Raw genomic sequence first — 21,055 nt, 5'->3', positions numbered from 1 at the left:
TTGGAAACGTTTTGTGTCTCCAGTAAACATTAATCCACAAATTACTTAAGTTATTCATTTTTTTAATGTGGTTGACACTCCCTTTGAGTCAAAAACCAATATCCCATTTTCTTTTTTTTTTTAATCAGTGTGTGACTGGAGCAATGATGCTAAAAATTCAGCTTTGAAAGTCAGCATTGATTGTTCCTAATAAACTGTTTAACTGCACTCCCAAGTGAATATACAATTATTTTGTGGGATAATTAAATGTATACTAAAACTACAAACATAAAAATATATACATTTATTTTGTGCTCGCATTCTTTCTTGTAAGTCTTTCCTCTCAGTCACACACCTGACTGAATGGCTCATTATACAGGCCTTTGTCTTCTCAGGTGTAAATCACAATGATATTCATGATAGTTGAGACCCACTCGCATGACTTTTACAAACGAAAAGTGTCTTAGAAAATTTAAATCAATATATTGTTTTCTGTGAGTGAGTGAACAAGATGATTTTCACATAATTTAGAAAGAAAAATTCTAGGCTACAAGATCCAGTTCTCAAAAGTCTTGGGAACCAATGTTCTGTATGTGTTTTATGGCCTTATTAAAGGGATTTACAATTTTTTGTTTTTCATCAACCACGCATAACATTGATTTCTCAAAAACACAATCATGTACATGCTGCTCTCATATTATTATAGCCCAGTTTGTGCTGATTACAGTGATATTAGACTTTAGCCATTTAGATGTTTATAAGCAACTGAAAAAGCACAAATGTAAAGGCATGACAAAACTTCTCCAGGCCCCCAAAATACTCTTAGGGTGTACTCACACTAGCCAGTTTGAACCGTGCCCGAGTGCGTTTGACCACCAAAGCGCGGTTCGTTTGACTAGTGTGAGTGCTCCGAACCGTGCCCGGGCGCGGCTCGATTAGCCGGCCCTGGCCCGCTTGGAAGAGGTGGGCCAGAGCACGGTTCAGTTGGACTCAGGCGCGGTTCGCATGCAGTGTGAGCGCTAACCGTGCTGGAGCACGGAACAGGACGCGTAACGTCACGGTTTTGCAACGCTCCAAAAGTGCAGCAATCGTACTCGGACAATCGTACTCGGGCCCGGTTCATGGCAACCGTGCCTAGTGTGAGTACACCCTTAGACCTCAGAGGGTTAAAATAAATGTATGAAAAATTATTTTATTTTTTGTAGGTCACAAAGTCACTTGGCTATTTAATTTTTATTCAATACTAATTTAATATTATAATCTTATCAGTTAGCGTTTAATGTTCGGTTAACTTGTGGAAAATTAGCATCCCTAGTTCAAAGAAGTATTTTTCACTGTGCCTCACCTGCGTCTCAGGGGTGATCGACTTCGCCTTCTGGGTGAGGAGCGAGACTGTCGACGTGATACAGACCTACGTCTGAGTGGTGAACGACTCACTCTGCGCCGTGCAGGACTTGTTTCCCGCGATCTCCCAGCTCCATCCACATGAGGACGCTTCCTAAGAGACATGAAGCATTTGCCAGATAAATTATTTCATAATAGGGCATGTTTGTAACCAACAGTTATAAGCATACATATCAAACAACAAAATCACCTTTAAAAATATTACAGACAGACTGTCCAATATTACAGTCTACTATTCTGATGCTAAGGCAGTTTATCACACAGGAAACCTTTTTTCTTTGTGTACAAATAAAAAGTATGAGATCTTTGAGTTGAAAAATCGGGGTCAAAAAAACATTATGCGATTTAAATTTTTCCTCTCTCTTTGGAGTCTTACAAGCTGTCTGATGTCGGTTTCTAAAGCAACAAATGCTACTTTCATGCATCTGATAATCAGATAAACCTTGCACTCCTATTTCAAGGTCGTTGTTAATTATGTGGTTATTTTAACAGTTTCCCTCGTATTTTCGGTTCATCAGCATTGTTAAAACATTTATCATTCAATGGAACTGTACATATGATGTAGACACTTATCACAGCACCTCAGGAGCGATTCAGAGCTGTTGGGTGTGTGTGACTCCCTTACTGCGGGTGTCGCTGTTGGACAGTGTTTTCTCTCCTTCCTGTTGGGCTGCTGGCCTTGCTGTAGCAAATCGTAGATCCGTGTAGCGGTTTTTTTTTTATTTCTTTTTTTTCTCTAGAATCTTTACCTTACTATCACTCTGTTTTTTAAAGTGATAAAATATAACTTAATTCACACCATATTTGTGATATTATCGATCAATCTTATCAGATTTATTTTGATCGTTCACTTATATTTTATACCCGTGAGTGCAGTACACCTGCATTGCGTTAGCACTCGTTAGCTTGTCATTAGCGTTTTCATTCGAACCTATCGCTGTTTTCTTTTCTCCTCTCCTCTCTCGCTCCAGTTTTTCACAAGTTCATCAAACAACCGTGGTAAGAATATTTCATCAAGCATGGTGAGTAATGGCTTCTCCTGCTATTGTTATTTGCACCTCTTGTCACATGTACAGTTTATCTATCTCTGTCGCAGATTAGGGATTCACATGTGTTAAATGCAGGGAAATAGTTAGGCTGACAGAAGATTTCAGAATTAGAGACACGCATCCAAACTTTAATTGAGGACAGTAAGAATGTTAGGGCTCTAGATATGGCTTTGGATGCGTCTAGCTTAGGGATTCCTGTACATTGTTCGGTTCCGGCAACAGATCCCCTGCAGCAGGGCAACTGGGTGACAGTGAGGCAGCGTATTTTTGGGTCAAAACACCGCTCTTCTGTTCCGATCAAAACATTAAACAGGTTCTCCCCACTCAGTGATGCACCCACTGAGAGACCTGATGAAAGTGCTCTAGTTATTGGTGATTCTATTGTACGGAATGTGAATATAGAGACACCAGCCACCATAGTCAAATGTTTACCGGGAGCCAGAGCGCCTGACATCTTGGCAAATTTAAAGTGCTGGATAATTCTAATTGTAAATACAGTAAGATTGTTATTCATGTCTGCGCTAATGATGTTCGACTTCGCCAGTCGGAGATCACTAAAAATAACATTAAAGAGGTGTGTGAACTTGCAAGCACGATGGCAGACACTGTAATATGCTCTGGTCCCCTCCATGCTTACCGTGGTGAGGAGATGCATAGCAGATTGTCATTACTCAATGGCTGGATGTCTAAGTGGTGCCCACAGAATAACATAGGTTTCATATGCCGCGTTTCCACCGAAATTACCCGGAACATTTGTACCAGGAACTTTTTTCCCCCCAGACCTGTTGCTTTCTGCGTTTCCACGGCGGTGTAAAGTACTGGGAAGATTAGGCAAATAGACTGGTGACGTAGCTCTGCGCGCGTTTCTCAATACAAAGTACGCTGATTTTGGATGTGCATCCTCCTCGGTAGTTCAGACTTTGTGCATTTGTCTCGGGAGTGTGATGTCCACGACGAGCAAGTCCGGTAAATCTGTAAACAGCAGTGTACTTGATAACTTCAGTCAGCTGGCCATGGCTACTGCAATTTTCCTCTCTGTATATTTACAAAAAAAAGAAATAGGATATCAAATACCACTGCCTCCTTTCGTTTTCATTTTAACATAAGAACAGCTGCAGAAATGTACTTAGTTCAGGGATATACATATATATATATATATATATATATATATACACAGCCATTACAATGAAACGAAATTATATAAATTTGCCTTTTTAATTTTCATTTTAACATATAGATAAATTGAATACAGACCAAAGAAAACCTGTTAGATTTACCCCGCAGCTGAATTATATTTTGTTTAACCACTAAAGAGAAATCAGAGCCAGCGGCACACATCAGAAGGTCTAGCCGAGGTACTTGGAGGTGAGGCTGCTTCTCGGCGGATAGATGATCACTGAGCTCTCGCTGATTGCGTGGACCGTCTCTGAGATCGGCGAAAATATGCGCTGTCTTTATAAATAAACCACAGATTTGAGTTTTAAACAACTACATTCTCGCCTGAAATACTTTTAAAATTACATTTCATGACACAATAACACTAATATTTTGAAAATGATCCGAATAAATGCTGCTTGAACTCAGCTGACCATGGCTAATGCAATTTTCCTCTCAGTATATTTACAATAAAACGAAATCGGATATCAAATACCACTGCCTCCTTTCGTTTTCATTTAAACATAACAGCTGCAGAAATGTACTTAGTTCAGGGATATGTGTATATACAGCCATTCCAATGAAACAAAATATTATATAGATTCGCCTTTTTTATTTTCATTTTAACATATAGATAAATTGAATACAGACCATAGATTTACCCAAGACTAATTATATTTTATGTTTAACTACTAAAGAGACATCAGAGCCAGCGGCACATATCAGAAGGTCTAGCCGAGGTGAGGCTGCTTCTCAGCGGATACATGATCACTGAGCTCCCGCTGATCGCGTGGAGCTCACAGTCTCTGAGATCGGCGAAACACATTTTTAAATAGGCGCTGTCTTTATAAATAAACCACAGATTTGAGTTTTAAACATCTACATTCTCGCCTGAAATACTTTTAAAATTACATTTCATGACACAATAACAGTAATATTTTGAAAATGTTGATCCAAAAAAATGGTGGTTGAACTCAACCAATGCTGCGTGAACTCAACCAATCAGGATGTTTAGCGCCCAAGTCCTGCCCCCGAAAGTTCCGGAACTTTGAAAAAGTACCACCTCGCCAGCAGGGACTTTCTGAGGGGCATTTTTTTACCCGGAACTTTATTTAGTTCCTGGTTCCTGCGGTGAAAACACACCGAGTACCAGGCCAAAGTCCCTAGTTCCTGGGTAAAGTTCCTGCGGTGGAAACGGGGCAATAGACAATTGGACACGCTTTTGGGGCAGACCTGACCTATTGAAAAGAGATGGTCTTCATCCCTCCTGGGGTGGCACCACTCTGCTCTCTAGAAATATGGCAAATAGTCTTAGTGTTTATACAGTGCATAAACACTGTATACTGTATACACTCAATCTCTACTATAGGAGAGGAAGAATTGTATAAACTTGTTAATTCATCTAAACCAACAACATGTATGTTAGACCCTATACCACCTAAGCTCCTAAAAGATGTGCTTCCAGAAGTCATAGATCCTCTTCTGACTATTGTTAATTCCTCATTGTCATTAGGATATGTCCCCAAAACCTTCAAACTGGCTGTTATTAAGCCTCTCATCAAAAAACCACTACTTGACCCCAAAGAACTAGTTAATTATAGACCAATCTTGAATCTCCCTTTTGTGTCCAAAATACTAGAAAAGGTGGTATCCTCACAATTATATTCCTTCTTAGAGAAAAATGGTATATGTGAGGATTTCCAGTCAGGATTTAGACCGTATCATAGTACTGAGACTTCTCTCCTTAAAGTTACAAATGACCTGCTCTTATCATCTGATCGTGGTTGTATCTCTCTATTAGTTTTATTGGATCTTAGTGCTGCATTTGACAATTGACCACAACATTCTTTTGCATAGACTTGAACACTTTGTTGGCATTAATGGAAGTGCTAGGGCTGGACGATTATGGCCTACATTATTGCATGGTGTAAGAGATAAAGATCAGATAAAGATAAATTAGCACAGTAACAGTATGAGTGATTGCATGTGTGAATTAGTCATACCGTCTCTATATTATTGTAAAGCAGTGGGTTGTTAATAGCCTAGTTCCTTCAAAAGTATAAAATTATGCTATAATAAGTTTTGAGATTCTAAGCTACTTTAGTGATTAATCACAGGACAGCGCTGACAACTAGTTTCTTCATTCCTCTATGCCCGCGTATCTTCACAGCTACTGTTTATATGAGATTTCGTGACAATGCAGCTGTGCGAACTAGGGCTGTCAAAATGGCTGAAAAACTAAATTCGAATTTCCAATAAAATATTATCCAAATTCGATTTATATTCAAATTTAAAATACATAATTTTAGTTAGGGTGAAGAAAAGCTTTTGGCTTCTCTTCTGAGGCCACAAGAGGGCGCATTGGGCAAAATATTATTAATGCACGTTTATTCAAAGCATAAGAAAATATCACAGTGAAAAAAGTACATAATATTTAAAATAATGTTTATAAACCAATTATAAATATAGCTGCAAGCAGAGGTGGCGGGCTCAAGCCATCAGTGCAACGCCATCCCGGTGGCATCACGAAAACTGTGCCCAGCAGCCACATGCATTTACAGTAACACTCTGGCAGTCAGGTTTTAAGGGATACAGCAGTTAAAGGGTTAATCGAAATCATCTAGACTTTGAAATCACATACACAGAACAATATATATATCTTTTGTAACACTTTAAGAATTACTTTAACACTATAAGATTCCATTACTTAACAGTAACTATGTTCACATGAACAATAATTATATAGCATTTATTAATGACTGTTAATATTCCAAACTTAAACATTAAAATATTGTTTTATTGTGATTTTTTCCCAAGCACATTTTATCAAATTGCAAAGTTAAGACACGACCATTGGACAAAAAAAAAAAATGCTGACCAAAAAAAAAAAAACAGGTGGAGAGGAAATTACAAAAAGAATTGCAAAAGATTTAAGGATTAATGTGAAGATTAGGGCTGGGATAAACGATTATTTTTTAAACGATTAATCTAGCGATTATTTTTTCGATGCATCGATTAATCTAACGATTAATTTTTCCAGACCGATTCGATTTCGATTATCTCCCCATTAATTGACTACTAACAATTTATACATGTTGATTTACATATCTGAATGAAAAAAACATGAATTCCTTAACATTGCAATATGTTTATTGCTCTTAAAATTACAAAATAAAAGACTGACTAAGAATGCATTACTTTGCACTTGTACAGAGATAGCATTCAATAAAACCTGGAAGCCTTGAAAACACACAGCTTACTGAAACAAGCTTACTGAACACATAGGGCCTAGCTTACTGAAAAAAAGTTCTTCTTTCAGATGAAAACAACAACTTGATGTCTAGCATTCAATAAAAAAGGTCACCCAAAATACTTGTTTAGAGCAATTGAAAGAATACAGTAACCAATGTAAACTTGAGGGCTTTAAGCTAATACAGAGAGTGTTTTTCCAAAAAAAACAAACAAAAAAAAATTAACAGTGGGAGCCAGCAGCCTGTCATGGAGAAAAAAAAAAATCTCCGAATGCTCCACGTGAAACTTTGGCATTCCGCCCTTTTTCTATCGTGTCTAATGATTTTGGTTAATATGCACGAGGGAGGGAGGGAGGGAGGGAGAGAGGGAGAGAGGGAGAGAGAGAGAGCAAGACAGCGCTCATATAGTTTGAAGACTGAGTGCGCGAGCGCGCGTGAAACTTGAGTTTTTCTATCGTGTTTAATGATTTTGATTAATATGCACGAGGGAGAGGTAGAGCAAGAATCGCTCGTGTTGTTTGAAGACTGCGCGCACGCAGCCGGGGCTCTCTCTCGTACGCGCCCTGTCAGGCGCAGCACAGTCATTCTATTCTTAATCACTCACCGATCAAATAAGGCTTTGACAAGCCACCAAAAAAAAGATCAATGCAGAAAAACCCCTGGATTGGTTATATAACGTTGGACAGAATGTTGATCCGGCCATCGCGTATATTCAGCGCACATAAGGTAAACGTTTTGCAAACGTTTTTTAGAGAAATAAAAACAGGTTGACGAATCGATGTGCATATTTTGCGTCGACGTATTTTTGCGTCGACGTCATCGATGACCTTGACGCTTTGTCCCAGCCCTAGTGAAGATTCATTTTTAGTCAATTCTGCAAGACAGACTTTTCAGGATAGGAGATGGAATAAAACTGAGCTCCTAAATCTTAACGCCAGATTCTGGAAGATATATTCCTCAAACTGTCGTACAAGTGGAGGTTTTCATGAAGCCTATATATAAAGTTATAATATATTGCATTTCACAATACTTCATGCTAATCTAATTAAGTAATTTTTTTTATTTTTTACCTAAGCAAAGTCTCTCAGAACCTGACACCTTGTAATTCTGGAGACTCCAGGAAAGTTGCAGTTCTGGAAATTGGTGGTGTTGTTGACTAAATTTTCCCTGATAGTTTCACACCTAATTCTTCACTTTAATTCTTAATTGTTTTGCATTTAACGTGTTTCTGTTATCTTCCACCCATCTGACTCAGTAAGCATTTTGCTGTCCAGTGGTCATGTCTTAACTTTGCAATTACTGTACTGCTCTAATTTGGAATATTTCTCATGCGGATCTAATAATTTTAGATTTTCAGTCTGAGTTAAACCTCTTTTTTTGGCCCATTTTATCAGTAAAGGAAAAAATGCCTAATAATTCTGTATATAAGGAGTTTATTTTTCTCTTCCAGCCTTCATGGTCAACTACGTACATATCACACTCGTTGCCTTCTCTAGTGCAGCTCAACCAAAGCATCATCTCGTTCGTTGATATTTGTGATATCACAAATCCGGGAAAATATTTGTTGTAGTCCAAACAAGTTATTCATTGTAGCTTTTAAATTGTGATTTTTGTTCAATAAAATATCTCCTTTTGAACTGGACTTTGAGCTTTGTAACTTTGCAGAACTTTTTTATGCTGAAACAGCAACATTACAGACTAACTAATGTTGAAAAAGTGAAAAAGCATAATAGCACTCCTTTAATAGGCATTATTAAGCAGTTCATTAATACAGCTATAAAGGTTTCTTCAGCATATCTATAAAGTTCAATCATTGTATTTTCATACTTTAAGGATTAATTTATCATTTATAAATTACGTTATTTACAAACCAGTTATTTAGGAGTTGTCAGTGGTTCATGAGATCATTAAGAAAGTGAAATTAAATGATTAATAAACTATGTCAGTGTAAATATATAAATCTTATTATTTAGACATGATAATTGTTGGTCAGTGTGTTAATAACTGCTTTATTAACATATATTCCTGCTGTAATTAATGATAAAGTAAGGTTTTTATAAAAGATTTAATTGCCATCTATCTATTTTTGTGAGCTCATCTAAAGTGAGGACCATTTATACATTTAAAGCATTCACAAAGGAGATTTAAAGGAACATCTACCAAACTAAAAAGTTAAACACAGAGGGATACAGAACACAGAATTTTTTTTCAAGATGAAAAAATTAACTGTACAGCTGTACACTTGATAAAAAAAATGAAATATAAATATATAATGTACTAGCTTTCCAATGTCTTTGCCGTTCATAACAGAAGTAAGAAAGTTTAGATCGTGTGCAATCAGAGTCCATGCAGACGGATGTAGATGCATAACAAATGTCTTTCTTTATTACTTGAGCTCCATTAAACATGATCTCAAACTTCTTGTGGCCTCTCCTTGTTTTATGTATATATATATAAAAATTCAAGTGTACAGTTTCCTATTATTGCATCTTGAAATAAATATTTCTGAGTTCTGTATCAATCTGGGTTGTGTTTATTTTTGTATTTTTATTTTGTTTAATTTTCTTATAAAAATAACTGAGCCTTTAATCTCCTTTGTAATATATGTGCTTATAAACCAAGAACAATTTATTTATAGCTGTATTTATAAACTTACTAAGGCCATCCTTAAAAATATTCTTGTTTGCTGTAACCCAACCGACCCTGTCAATTTAGCACCGACTCAATTTTTAATTTTTTTTGCTTTTAGTCCGACCGACTTGCCGATTGTAAATTTGCGTTAAGACCGACCAATTATTTTTTTACTCCTCAAACAACTAATACAAACGCAATAAAATACTATTAATTATATTTAAGTATTGTAAATATATAAATTGCCTTGGCCTACATACAAATGAAGGCTATCTTTAATTAAAAAAAAAACCCTTTACGTCATCTGTGTTTACACGGATGTCACACTGTGGCCTGTGCGTTCGCTTCGTCTCATACTCTCACTCACTGTCAGAGTCAACGGTTCGCGTTTGGTAATGATGGCTGCGGCTGCAGTAAACTAAATGTTCGCGGGGTCACTGTTCAAAGTCATACGGGTTCGGGCACCATAATACATCTAAAAAAATTCATTAAAACAGCTCGACACCGCTTTAACTTGGCACAAAGTTCTGGAAAAACTGTGCCCAGATCTTTCCCCATCCTTTCTCCTCTCTAGTCTAAAACCGTGACCGTGTCGACTGTCACTTTATGTTCGAAAATCTATTGCACGAATCAAGCACGAATCAACCAACACAAGTTTCGAAAACGAAAATAAGAAAATGATTGTAACGACCTTTTCTCGGAGCGCGTCCAGGTTTTTTTTTTTTTTTTTTTTTGAACAGGCGTCACACAGCAACTGCAGCTTCGGACAAACACGCATAAGAGCAAATAATACTTCTGCACAATGTTTCTCTTTTTACAACAGAAATGTGAATTCAGCCGGTATTCAGTCTCATACAGTTTCGGGCTTGAATCGCCTAGGGCTGTCAAAATAGCTGAAAAAACTAAATTCGATTTTTTTACTTAAATATGATCAAAATTTGAATTGTATTCGAATTTTAAATGCATAATTTCAGTTAGGGTGAAGAAAAGCTTTTTGCTTATCTTCTGAGGCTCAAGATAGCGCATCGAGCAAAATATTACAGCATGTTTATTCAAAGCATTAGAATACATGACTGTGAAAAAAATATTTAAAATAATGTTTATGAACCAATTATTATTAATTAAGTTGCTTAAAGAACTATAAACAAAACAGCATCATGTATGCATGCATTGTTAAATAAATAAAAAGGGCGGAAAACCAGTCACACAGGATACATTTTTTTCATTTAAAAACATGAGATGTGCGAAATATGCGTTCTGTGTGAACGGCTTGGTTTCAGGATTTTTTTCACAAAAGTGACAACCCAAGAAAGCAAAGTAAATGTTCTCTCATTTGTAGGTTGCATTGATACGTACCGGTGGATGCAAGTAAAACAGTACCTCATTTTTTTTCTCACCTGAAATTCATGCAATAAACATGTTTTTGACAAAGATTTAAATTTGTTTGTGGTCTATATAGCCTGCATCAAAATGAGGTTTGCAATGCCTCCGAAGGCACGGGTTGAAGACCCAGTCAGTGACGTCACGATATGCTTATTTGTTTAAATTCATACCGACGTCATCACCATCACAAAAATTTACTTTTTTTTTTTACATTGAAACTTGAAAAAAATATATATATAGACCGACCTACCGACCTTTTATTTTGGCTTTATAAAGCATGAACTGACTATTTACTAATGCTTAGCTAATGAGTGCAGTTATTATAAAGTGTTACCCATGCATTTACTAATGTTAACAAATGAGACATTATTTTACAGTGTTATCAAATCCTTTAATTTATAAGTGTTTTGTAATGATTTTATTGACCTCTGAGCATTTGTGAAATAGTTTTGCTTGCATTGCAGCTTAGTCTTCATCTGTGAGCTGAACAGTTTTACTGTTACATCCAAGAGATTATGTAAATTCAGATAATGTCACAGGATGTCATAGTAAAGCATGTCTGTGTGTGTCAAAATCGTGATTACACTCGAAATCAATTCAATAAAAAAAAAAAAAAATTGTCCATATCGGACAGCCCTAGTTCCTTTATTAATACTAACAGTCCCTCCCGCTGAAAGCTACGTGGAAAAAGCAAAAGTAACTGGCAAAATGTTTCATACTGGCTCTTGGCACAAAGTATATGTTTTCAGTCTTGTGACTTTTTTCATACTTTTACACTTTTTTCTGTGGTAATAAAACTTTTTTTCTCGCTATTGCCACAAACTAACAAGCTACATAGGATTTTGAGTATATCAGCTCTGTTACCATAGACAAGTCAGTGGTTTGCTGTCATGACTCTCGCGAACAGCACTGAATGCAGGTTTTGTCCTGTGACAGGACGTCACTTCCTGTTTGTTGTTGGTGGCTGTACTGCGTTTGAGCTCCGTCACTATATTCTTTTCATTGACTATTTTTAACTCAAAAATCAATTTTATACATCATCGTCTCCGTTTATATAACGTGTGAATATATCCTCTATTGTATTCTACAACAAAAACAATCAGAGTGCCTCGCTATCACTAGTTTTATTTTGATCTCCCGGGTCCGCTATTAGCTTTTAGCCCGTTAGCATCAACGGCGTGGTTGCAGCTAACTGCGATTACATTGCTAATACTCTATTCACACACATTACCACTGCTGTACTCACTGTTACTTGCTTTAATGGCGGATGAATGTCTCCACTCTGTGCAGCTCGAGCTCGAGGCCGTGGGAAAGCAGATTCGCGACCTGGAGGTGAGGCAGGCCCAGCTGAGAGAGCGGAGAGCCACGCTGGAATCATCCCGGGCTGACGCTCACAAGTCCGGGGTAAGTATACAGGGATCTGCTAACAGTCCCACCACGTCTACTCCGTGTGTTTCTCTGCACAGGCCCGGTGCACCCAGGACGCGATCTTCCCAGATGTCCTTCACTGCGACGCCGGGACACCACGGACCCTGGGTGCATCCACAGCGGAGGACGCGAGCCGGGTCCCGGGCGACGACTTCTCCCCCTCCTGCCTTCGACATCTCCATCCGGAACCGCTTCGCTCCCCTCCGCGAGACAGGACGCGAAGCTTTGTTCATCGGAGACTCCATCGTCCGACACGTAAGTGCTACGTTAGCCGAAGGTAAAGTGCACACTCATTGTTTGCCTGGTGCTCGTGTTCTCTGCTAAATGTTACACTGTCAGACATGCAAAAGAAGTCTAATGTATCTCTTGCTCTGGCTACTGTGTATAGACCACCAGGGCCGTGTACAGAATTCCTAAAAGAATTTGCAGATTTCCTCTCAGACCTTCTAGTTACAGTTGATAAGGCGCTAATCATGGGAGATTTTAATATTTACGTTGATAATGCAAATGATACATTAGGACTTGCGTTTACTGACCTAATAAACTCCTTTGGAGTCAAGCAAAATGTCACCGGGCCCACTCATCGTTTTAATCATACACTAGATCTAATTATATCGCATGGAATCGATCTTACTGCTATAGATATTGTACCCCAAAGTGATGATATTACAGACCATTTCCTTGTATCGTGCATGCTGCGTATAACTGATATTAACTATATGTCTCAGCGTTACCGTCTGGGCAGAACTATTGTTCCAGCCACCAAAGACAGATTCGCAAATAACCTGCCTGATCTATCTCAACTGCTATTTGTACCCAAAAATACACATGAATTAGACGAAATTACTGACAACATGGGCACTATTTTCTCTAATACATTAGAAGCTGTTGCCCCCATCAAATTGAAAAAGGTTAGAGAAAAACGTACTGTGCCATGGTATAACAGTAATACTCACTCTCTCAAGAAAGTAACTCGTAGTCTTGAACACAAATGGAGAAAAACTAACTTGGAAGTTTTTAAAATTGCATGGAAAAACAGTATGTCCAGCTATAGACAGGCTCTAAAAACTGAGAGCATATCCACAAACTCATTGAAAATAACCAAAACAATCCAAGGTTTTTATTTAGCACAGTGGCTAAATTAACAAATTACCAGACGCCACCTGATTCAAATATTCCACCAACGTTAAATAGTAATGACTTTATGAATTTCTTCACTCATAAAATAGATAACATTAGAAATACAATAGCGAATGTAGATTCTACAGCGTCTAACACTTCAGTTTCATCCATCGCACCCAAAGATAAACTGCAGTGCTTTACAAATATAGGACAGGAAGAGCTTAATAAACTTATCACTGTATCTAAACCAACAACATGTTTATTAGATCCTGTACCCACTAAATTACTAAAAGAGCTGTTACCTGTAGCCGAAGAACCGCTTCTCAATATCATTAACTCGTCGTTATCTTTAGGTCACGTCCCAAAACCATTCAAGCTGGCGGTTATCAAGCCTCTTATTAAGAAACCAAAACTAGATCCTAGTGTACTGGCAAATTATAGGCCTATTTCAAATCTTCCATTTATGTCTAAAATATTAGAAAAAGTTGTGTCTGCTCAATTGAGCACCTTCCTGCATAAAAATGATCTGTATGAAGAATTTCAGTCAGGTTTCAGGCCCCACCATAGCACAGAAACTGCACTTGTTAAAATTACAAATGACCTGCTTCTTGCGTCAGATCAAGGCTGCATCTCATTTCTAGTCTTACTTGATCTTAGGGCTGCGTTCGACACCATAGATCATGACATACTCATAAATCGATTACAAAACTATACAGGTATTCAAGGGCAGGCTCTAAGATGGTTTAGATCCTACCTGTCCGATCGCTACCATTTTGTTTACTTAAATGGGGTGTCATCTCATTTATCATCAGTAAAATATGGAGTGCCACAAGGATCCGTCCTAGGTCCCCTTCTATTTTCAATATACATGTTGCCCCTTGGTAATATTATTAGAAAATACGGAATTAGCTTCCACTGTTATGCTGATGATACTCAGCTATATATCTCAACGAGACCAGATGAAACTTCCCAATTATCTAAGCTAACAGAGTGTGTTAAAAATGTAAAAGATTGGATGACAAATAATTTTCTCCAATTAAATTCGGATAAGACAGAGATATTAATTATTGGACCAAAAAACACCACACAGAATCTTGTAGATTACAATCTGCAACTAGACGGATGTACTGTTACTTCCTCTACTGTCAGAAATCTGGGTGTTATATTAGACAGCAATTTGTCTTTTGAAAATCATATTTCCAATGTTACAAAAACTGCATTCTTCCATCTTAGAAACATTGCCAAGCTACGAAACATGTTATCTGTTTCTGATGCAGAAAAGCTAGTTCATGCATTCATGACCTCTAGACTGGGCTATTGTAATGCACTTCTAGGTGGTTGTCCTGCTTCATCAATAAACAAGCTACAGGTAGTCCAAAATGCAGCAGCTAGAGTCCTTACCAGGTCAAGAAAATATGATCATATTACCCCAATTTTACAGTCTCTGCACTGGCTACCTATTAGGTTCCGTATCAGTTACAAATTATCATTACTTACCTATAAGGCCCTAAATGGTTTAGGTCCTGTGTACCTAACTAGCCTTCTACCACGCTACAACCCATCACGCACCCTAAGGTCACAAAACGCTGGACTTTTGGTAGTTCCTAGGATAGCAAAGTCCACTAAAGGAGGTAGAGCTTTTTCACATTTGGCTCCCAAACTCTGGAATAGCCTTCCTGATAATGTTCGGGGTTCACACACACTCTCTCTGTTTAAATCTAGATTAAAAACGCATCTCTTTCGCCAAGCATTCGAATAATGTATCTCTTAAATTGTGAGTGTAGTTGCATCTGCATTTTTATTCTTTAGCTTGGGTTAAACTAATTTTACTTTGCTGGAGCAGCAGCTATGCTAATGAGGTCTCTATTTTGTTTCTATGTTTTGCCACGGGATTTACATCCCGTGGTAACTAGGATTTACACAAGCTCCAGTCTGGATCCAGAACACCTGAGAAGAGATGATGCTGACCCTCAGAGGACCCCAGATGATCCTAACCTTGAATCAACAAACAGAACTAACAATTATTGCTACATGTGTGACTGCATCATATAATTACTATTAATTAATAATATTGATAGTTCATCATCTAGCTGACTACGTCTTGTATTATTATTATTATTTTTATTTTTCTAAAATCCTGTCAAACGTGCATAAACTACTAGCTACTACTAAATATTGTAGAAACATAATTTTCTGTAAAGTTGCTTTGTAACGATTTGTATTGTAAAAAGCGCTATACAAATAAACTTGAATTGAATTGAATGCGCACTGAAAACGCACATTGGCGGGTAAAAAAAATACTATTTAAAGCCTTTTATCAGCTTATTTAAACTGTGAAACAAATTGCTGATCTCTAGTCATGTATTATTTTTTTGTAATGGATCATTTGTTGGTAAAAGGTAAGAGATCTGGCGAGCCACATGACTTTTGTCAAAGAGCAAGTAAATAAGTTTAACTAAATTATATTGTTCATTTTTAGATCATGCTAGTTATTTTAATTATCTATGAACATTTGTAAACCAATCATATAAAACTATATTACCACTAAAGATTTTTAAATAATTTTAAAATGCTAGAAGAATTTCTGATAAGTATAGAATTACCTAGAGAGGTAAGATCTGTGGTCCTATGGTGACATCTGGTGGTCATTACACTGTATTACAGTATACATCTGACACATACAGAGTGACAGTTTTTAATTTTTTTTGTGGCCCCCGAGTATGATAGAGTTTTGAAACTAACCATGTTTCCTAAGAATGACTTATTCTCCGTATGTAATTTTTTTTTGAAGTGTTAGGATAAAGAACTTTAAAGATATAAGGAAAATACTGTTATTTTTTTATGTTATTTAATAAATTGCCATGGCAACACGTTAAACATATCCAAAATCCGTTCACAATTTAGCATCTTACGTATATTGGCATCATGTTGACAAAGTTTGGTGTGAAATTTTTCATTTTTGGGAGAGTATGCATTAAGTCACAGCCATATTTTTTTTCCGAAAATCCACATTTAAACCAAAATAGCGGACTTCCTGTTGGCTCCTCCACGCCCTTTTATGAGCTATTGCCAGTGTCTATATGTCCTTAATATTGATATGTGTTTCGAGTTTCATGAAATTCTAAGCATGTTATCCGTCTCAAAATCACCTGAAAATTATTCCAGTTTGACATGTTGCCACGGCAACAATATTTTAGATATCAATATCCCCTTAACAGTTTTGGATCGGCTGTGTTTTGTCATTATTCTGATGAAGTTAGAAGCAAATAGAGTAAAAATAATATGCTGAATTCAAAGCATTTTGAAAATGACACACTTCCTGCTGCCAGTTGGTGGCGCTATAACTTTGACTCCGAATATTTACAACTATGCGACTAACATCATAAAACTAACAAACTGATGAAGTTTAATTAAAATCAGGTAATGTATGTGGATGGTATTAGACACTTCCTGTTTCTCATTTCTCGCCATAAATTCAACGCCTCGCCATGAGCAATCCATTCAAGATATCAAAAATCTCCTGGCAATTTTTCATCCCCTATGTCTTGAGGTCATATTGACCGAGTTTGGTGGCAATCGGATAAAAAACCTAAGACAAGTATATCAAATTCCAGAGCATGCACTTTTGAAACAGCCCTGAATAGCCGACTTCCTGTTGGGCGGAGCCTATTGCATGAATAGCAAAAGTTGTTCGGCTTAATGAGATCTATAAGTGTACAGAGTTTCATATAAATACATGCAAGTGTGTGTGAGCTATGGTTCAAGATTTCTGACTGTGTTCCAGGGGGCGCCGTAGAGCCCCATGACACGCCCAGGTCTAAGCCTCAGCAGCGTCCTAACTATCATTAATACTGATATGTGTTTCGAGTTTCATGTAATTCTGAGCTTGTTATCAGCTTCAAAATCACCAGAACAGAATATTCAAGTTTGACACATTGCCATGGCAACACTATATTAGATATCAATATCCCCTCAACAGATTTACATTGGCCATGTTTTGTCATTATTCTGATGAAGTTTGAAGCAAATCGAGTAAAAATAAGATGCTGAATTCAAAGCATTTTGAAAATGACACTTCCTGCTGCCAGTTGGTGGTGCTATACATTTGACTCCTATTAATCACATCTATGCGAGCAGCATCATACAACGAATAAACTGAAGTTTGAGGAAATGTATATGGATGTTATTAGTCATTTCCTGTTTCTCATTTCTAGCAATAATTTCAATGCCTCGCCACAGGCAAGCGTTTTGAGAAATTAAAAATCCCCTGGCAATTTTGCATCCCCAATGTCTTGAGATCATGTTCACCGAGTTTCGAGGCAAACGGTTGAAAGTCCTCAGGAGTATTTCAAATTCCAGAGCATGCTTTTTTTAAACGGCCCTGAATAGCTGACTTCCTGTTGGGCGGAGCCTATGACAGAGCGTGAAAGTTGTTTGGCTCAATAAGATCTATAAGTGTACAGAGTTTCATATATACACACATGTAAGTATGTGTGAGCTATGGTTCAAGATTTCTGACTGTGTTCCAGGGGGCGCTGTAGAGTTCCTGTGCCACGCCCGGGTTTTTGAGCATGTTAAGGCCCCCCAAAACCCCCAAAAGGTTTAAAAAATGTTTTTTTTTTTAAATAAGAATAATCCTTACGGGAACAATAGGGCTATTCGCCCCTTCGAGCTTGAGCCCTAATTAAGTAGCTTAAAGAACTATAAACAAAACAGCACCATGTGTGCATGCATAGTTTAATTCAAAGGGGTGAAAGCCAATAACACAGAGTACATTTTTCATTTAAACATTAGATGCAGTAGGATGGGGAAAACTATTCAAGAAATGTTTTTGGAAAAAACTGAACCCACCTTAATTTTACATGGCTGTTTAAACATGCGGCTCTATTGTGTGAGACACGAGTGCGAGGGTAATAGAAGACGTCCCTCTCTAGAAAATGTGTGAAATGCGTTTTGTGTAAATTGCTTGGTTTCAGTTTTGACGTAAACGATCTTCTCCACATTCTCTTTTTCCGCTATATTTTGATTGATTGCAGCACCGCTGCATCTAGTTGCTTCAACTGTATAGGTTAACAAAAACATTCTAATGCAATGACACTTTTATATGGTCATTGCATCTCGTGCGCCACTGATAAAGGCCAAAGTATAATTTGACCATCCGTATTCGCACACAGTCCGCATTATGTAATTTTTGTCAACAAGAGGGCTCGCGGACAACCTCGCATCAGTCCTTGCGGCCTCAAAAATTGCCTGCACGCGGACGGGGTGCGCGGCTGTAAACTGAAAGACAGCGGAGACCAGGACAACTAGAGCCCCAGATACAGATCCCTGTAAAGACCTGGTCTCAGATGACCACCAGGACAAGACCACAGGAAACAGATGATTCTTCTGCAAAATCTGACTTTGCTGCAGCCTGGAATTGAAATACTGGTTTCGTCTGGTCAGAAGAGAACTGGCCCCCCAACTGAGCCTGGTTTCTCCCAAGGTTTTTTTTCTCCATTCTGTCACCGATGGAGTTTTGGTTCCTTGCCGCTGTCGCCTCTGGCTTGCTTAGTTGGGGACACTTCATCTACAGCAATATCGTTGACTTGATTGCAAATAAATGCACAGACACTATTTAAACTGAACAGATATGACATCACTGAATTCAATGATGAACTGCCTTTAACTGTCATTCTGCATATTGACACACTGTTTTCCTAATTATTGTTGTTCAGTTGCTTTGACGCAATGTATTTTGTTTAAAACGCCAGGGCTCCAAACTGCGACTAAAACGGTCGCATTTGCGACCATAAATATTAAAATGCGAGGGAAGTTTTTGCTGAGGTCGCCACTGGCGACTAGGCCTATGTGTTTACATGCTATCTCTTAAAAAATTGCATGTAATGCCTTTTTTCCTGATTGTTTTGCATTCACATCTTTTGTTATGTTCGCGCATTGAGAGAATGCGCATCGAAGTTTTAGTGGGAAAAGAGTTTTAAACAGTCCTCATCTGCCACGCAGCAGCGCTGACACACACCTGATAAACGTGCGAAAGAGAGAAATGATGGAGACTTGAAGAGAAAGTGCAGAAAAACAGCCTCTATTTCGTTCATAACTTGAACAAACTACAACAGGTAAAGCTGTCATCTGTGTGGATATTGGTAATATCGTTAACAGTTCTCGTTTATAATCATAAGGCTTCTTCTTAACAAGATCTTAGTCCATGCTGTGTTCTGTTAATGCATGAACATTATTTGAAGTGCACTTGCCGTCCAGTAATCGCAAAAAGCTTTGTGCTTTGTTACTTTTTAATTTACAAAGTATCAGCTTTAAAATTATTCCAAATTCATAACAAAATTCAAACAAACGCGTGGAAAACGCTAGGCGCGCCGATTTCAGATTTTTTCCAAAAGCCTTCGGGCTCTTGCGCTCCTGAGGTGTCTGCCGTTGCTAAGCAACCATGACCTGCTCTCTCCATAAATTTCAGCAAAGGATAAATGGATTTGCAGCAATAAAAATCGCTTGCAGTAGCTCTGTTACTAAATTTATTTAAAAATGGCTATCCATATACAGCTATGATCAGCTGTTCCTTCATCTTGGCTGAGCTTTCAACGTTGGTACTGGAAAGGATGAAGCTGATTGGTTGGTTCTTGTCACATGACCTGCGGTGCGCTTGCGGGATTCTGAAAAGTTGAGATGTTTTTAACTCGATGCAGTGCGGGCGCGCCTGGAAAAAAATGAGCGCGTCGCTTCCATTATGAGCACGCATGCATACCGCGCGCCTACATTTGAAATAACGAACTTGAGCGCGCAAAATACGCTTTCTGACCTTTTCATAATCTGTTATTGTCTTCAAATGTTAAAGGTTCTTTATGAAACCATTTAGACAGGAAAAAAAGGTTCTTCTATGGTATCATGAAGCACCTTTATTTTTAAGAGAGTATGACAACATTGACAGGATGCATTGAGGAGGACCCCAAACTATACTCAGGGGCCAAGTGATGCTTATGGTCCATGATATTGGTACAGATTTTGTGTAATAAAAAACGCATGACTGTATGTTTCAAGTTGGAAAAGACATTTAGCTCCCACTTTAAGTGAACCTTCATTTCCAGGTCATCTACAAGATAGATTAAAATGCTGATAAAGTCAAGAAAAGATGAGACAAACACGTCAGTATGATTAAAAAGTTAAAATGTGAAATAAATAATTTAAATAAATTAAATAATTACTCGATTTTTTTGTTTGGAGCCCTGCTATATAAATGAAGGTGACTTGACTTATATTTCTGCTCTGTCCATGCAATAGATATGCAGCTTTTGACTACTCAGGTAATTGAAGCTACTTCACTTTAGTTTTACTGGCCACAATCCTGAGGAGAAATCACACAACAGCTGTGTCAGAGAATAACGGAGCACGAGCGCAATCCTTTGATGGTCACAGGTTGTAAACAGTGGAGCGTGTGAAGAATAGATGGAGAAACGAGCACTGTTCAAGGTCTCCATTAATTTGTGCGTGTAGTAATTTAATATGTATATATTTTGAACGCATTGAATCGCTATAGAAATCACGATTCATTTGATTCTTAGCATTTTAAATCGATTACTGTCCGAGATCGGTGATTCACGATTCAAAAATCATGTTTCAAGATCGATGCATATGAATCGTCAG

At 37.8% G+C, this 21,055-nt stretch overlaps 1 protein-coding gene across 1 annotated transcript in view; it reads right to left on the bottom strand.

Annotated features, from left to right (window-relative positions):
* The window catches only part of LOC132123791 (serine/threonine-protein kinase PRP4 homolog), a 117,945-nt gene that overhangs the window by 81,195 nt on the left and 15,695 nt on the right, over positions 1-21,055 (bottom strand). The window contains exon 3 of the mRNA XM_059534429.1: positions 1,325-1,477. Coding sequence (XP_059390412.1) covers positions 1,325-1,477 — 153 coding nt within the window. The remainder of the gene's footprint in view (positions 1-1,324; positions 1,478-21,055) is intronic.

This window comes from Carassius carassius, chromosome 42 (genome assembly GCF_963082965.1).
Source record: "Carassius carassius chromosome 42, fCarCar2.1, whole genome shotgun sequence".
Taxonomy (NCBI): domain Eukaryota; kingdom Metazoa; phylum Chordata; class Actinopteri; order Cypriniformes; family Cyprinidae; genus Carassius; species Carassius carassius.
The sequence above is the reverse complement of the archived record's forward strand: the minus strand, read 5'-3'. Positions and strand labels throughout refer to the sequence as shown.